A 3,018-nucleotide genomic window follows, 5' to 3' on the forward strand; every position below is an offset into this window, starting at 1 on the left:
GTACTCACTAGTAACGAGTTTTCAATATACATGAATACACAGTTTAAATTGAATCATGTTAAAGTTGTGTTTTCAGTTGTATGTTAATATTCCTCAATAGCGTCATTCTCTGTACAAAACCCATCAAATTAAAATTACATGTTAATACTGTCATGCACTTCGCTTTAATAGGGCTTTGTAGTACGTTTATTTTCAATGCACCCCTTATACTTTCTATTACTCACGTGTTTATCACACTAACGTACTCATGCCATTCATAATTAATTTTTATAATTAGATGTATTACTATTGTAATTTATTGAAGCTTTCTGCAAAAAATATTACGGCTTATGCATAGAGCTCTTTGTTGTGTCAAATTGTCGGCCTTTTAGTCTTCAGATAATCTTTATTTTGATGCTTATGCCGCGTTTTTAAAGTTGCAAATAAATGTATTAATACATTCGTTTGGCGCTAATAATATATTATTGAAATATTATTTAGGTGTTTTTTTCGGAGTTTTTTGTTGTGGATTAATTGACTAAACATTTGGTGTCGTTATCCATATGTTTTGCGTTACTTCAAAGACCTATAAAATACATTGTTTAGTATTTTTTAGCTTTATAGCTGTTAAATGATTCACAGATGAAAATATAGATATATCACATAGATCACATTCTCTTCATCTTCCGAATAATCACATAAATATCGTCAAGATCAATATCACTCTCTCACGATAAAAAGCTCGTTTTTTAACGTGACAAAATTCCATCACAAAAAAAAAATAATTATAAATCCAAACCACAATTTTTTATCTTTGATATCAGTTAGAACAAGAAAAATAAAGGAAGGCGTATCAAACATATCATACTTAATATAATATGTTATGATTTTGGAATGTAGATTTTTACCACATGAGACCAATTACAAACAATTAGCGGCAATTAATTGCGCGAGAATCTTTAATAAGTATTAATTAAAATATAAATTGCTTGATGTTGCGGCTATTAAAATCAACACAACAAAACATGCGTGAATTGTTTGTGAAACGTTAAAAGTAACAAGTCTAATCAAAGACATAGTATGAGCGACTGAACCGGCAAATTTTCGCCGATGATTACCACTTGATTACAGATATAAAAAAACAAATACACGAAAGCATTTTAAACATTTTATTTGTAACAATCAATCTCAACTTCAAACAATCATTTAAACAACAAAAATGTGATAATCGCCTCACATTAATTCATTAAGTAATTTATTTATCCGACAACGGTTAAGCGGGTATTCTCTACGTTTTGGCTTTTGGAATCGCAGTCTCGCACCAGTTAGCAGCAGTGTAATGGCGGACAGTCACGTGACTGACAATATGGCGGCGGTCAATTTATCGATTATGGAACGGTCTATATACACACGGGTTATACAGACGTTGGGGAAATGGACCACATGTTATTTTCTTTCACACGTACATCACAGGGTTCGTATATAACACACATCAGTCATTACAAACACTGAACAAGTATCTAGACCGCATGCCATGCAACCAAGAAGTCCTCAGTTTCCAGACAGTTCTTTATAAAGCCTATATCTTGTAGTATGTAAGTAGAAGAATAGTCTTCGTATATGAAATTCTAACATAAGCGTTTTGTCTCTATATGAAGGGTGGTTTGGGACTATGATTGACCAGTCAATGAGGGTTTGGGCTAGTAGAGCAGGGGAAGGGGAAGTAACTTGTTTGGTGAGGTCCATAGATTCCAGTAAATTCCAGATTTGGCACATAACTGGGGCTCTTACCTGTTCCAATGCAGAGCAGTGTAACAGGAAGTGTTCGATTGTTTCATCTTCCACTTTACAGTTCGGGCACACTGCGCTTATGGCATACTGGTTGAAGCGGCATCTGTTTACTTGGAGGACGTAAGTGCCGGTGAGTAGCCTGAATCTTGTAGGCAGTCGAGTTACCTCTAGTGCTTGAGGAGCATCCAACTTGTATCAAAGGATGAAATTTGCCAGGTGAATATTGAATGTTCATGTATTTCAAAGAGGAATATGTGCGGGCGATCCTATCGATATATTCTTTCCAATAATTCACTACCGTTTTATGTACCTTTAATCTCATTGGGATTTATTAAGAGGGTTTTGCAGATAATCATCAACATCTCCTAGGTCATATTTTACAAGGAGAGGGAGCACACAGTTTATCCATGATGAGGATTTTCCTGATTTCACAGAAAGTTGTCGTACCACAATTTGGCGTTCAATACTAGACTCCTTTTGGCCACATATATTGTTGAAAAAGTTTAAGATTTTCAGATGATATAATGCTTCAATTGGTAAAAGTCCTGTAAGGATAAGCACGCAGGGACCTGCAGCGTTATTTGGCAGAGAAAGTATCTGTTTAATAGTTTTCCTTTGGAACAGGTCCAGTTGTTTGATGAGAGTACTATTTGGTGTGAATATTTCTATGCCGTAGGTGAGCACAGGAAGAACAAATGACTTATAAAGATCCAGCATTGATTTATGGTCCAGACCATTATGACCGTGCAGCCCGGCTCCAAGGAGACTGTACAGAGCACGTCATGCCTTTGAGATGTTCCCTTCTACGTTCACTTCAGCTGTTTCACAGACAGACGTCGTTCTTGTTATACCTAAATGGACGGAGGTATCGACATGATTAAGGTTAATTTCACCCAGTTTGAAGCATTCACTTTTAGGGATTGTTGTTCTTTTGGAAGGTTTGATATTTAAGGCCACAGTCTTTGTGGGTTGAAGAAGGTAACGTTCTTCATTTGCAAATGATAGGGACATGTTTATCATTAGCTGTACATCTGTGTGGTCTCTACCCATTAAACATACATCATCTGCGCACGCTGAGCTATTAGCGAGTACGGTGCCAATACGCCCACCTCGTCCGGTGTCGGCTAACCTATCCAGTAAAGGATTGACGTAGAGCTTGTAGAGGTCCGTGGAGAGGATCCCTCCCTGACGTACTCCTTGTGATATATCGAAGGAACCACTTATTTGGGATCTATACTTGACCACACT

At 36.7% G+C, this 3,018-nt stretch overlaps 1 protein-coding gene across 1 annotated transcript in view; it reads left to right on the top strand.

Annotated features, from left to right (window-relative positions):
• LOC127839855 (uncharacterized) overlaps positions 1-2,562 on the top strand; it is a 33,442-nt gene extending 30,880 nt beyond the window's left edge. The window contains exon 13 of the mRNA XM_052368245.1: positions 2,503-2,562. Within this exon, the coding sequence (XP_052224205.1) occupies positions 2,503-2,562 (60 nt within the window). The remainder of the gene's footprint in view (positions 1-2,502) is intronic.
• The last annotated feature ends 456 nt before the right edge of the window (positions 2,563-3,018 follow it).

Source organism: Dreissena polymorpha, chromosome 7 (assembly GCF_020536995.1).
Source record: "Dreissena polymorpha isolate Duluth1 chromosome 7, UMN_Dpol_1.0, whole genome shotgun sequence".
In the NCBI taxonomy this organism is placed as follows: domain Eukaryota; kingdom Metazoa; phylum Mollusca; class Bivalvia; order Myida; family Dreissenidae; genus Dreissena; species Dreissena polymorpha.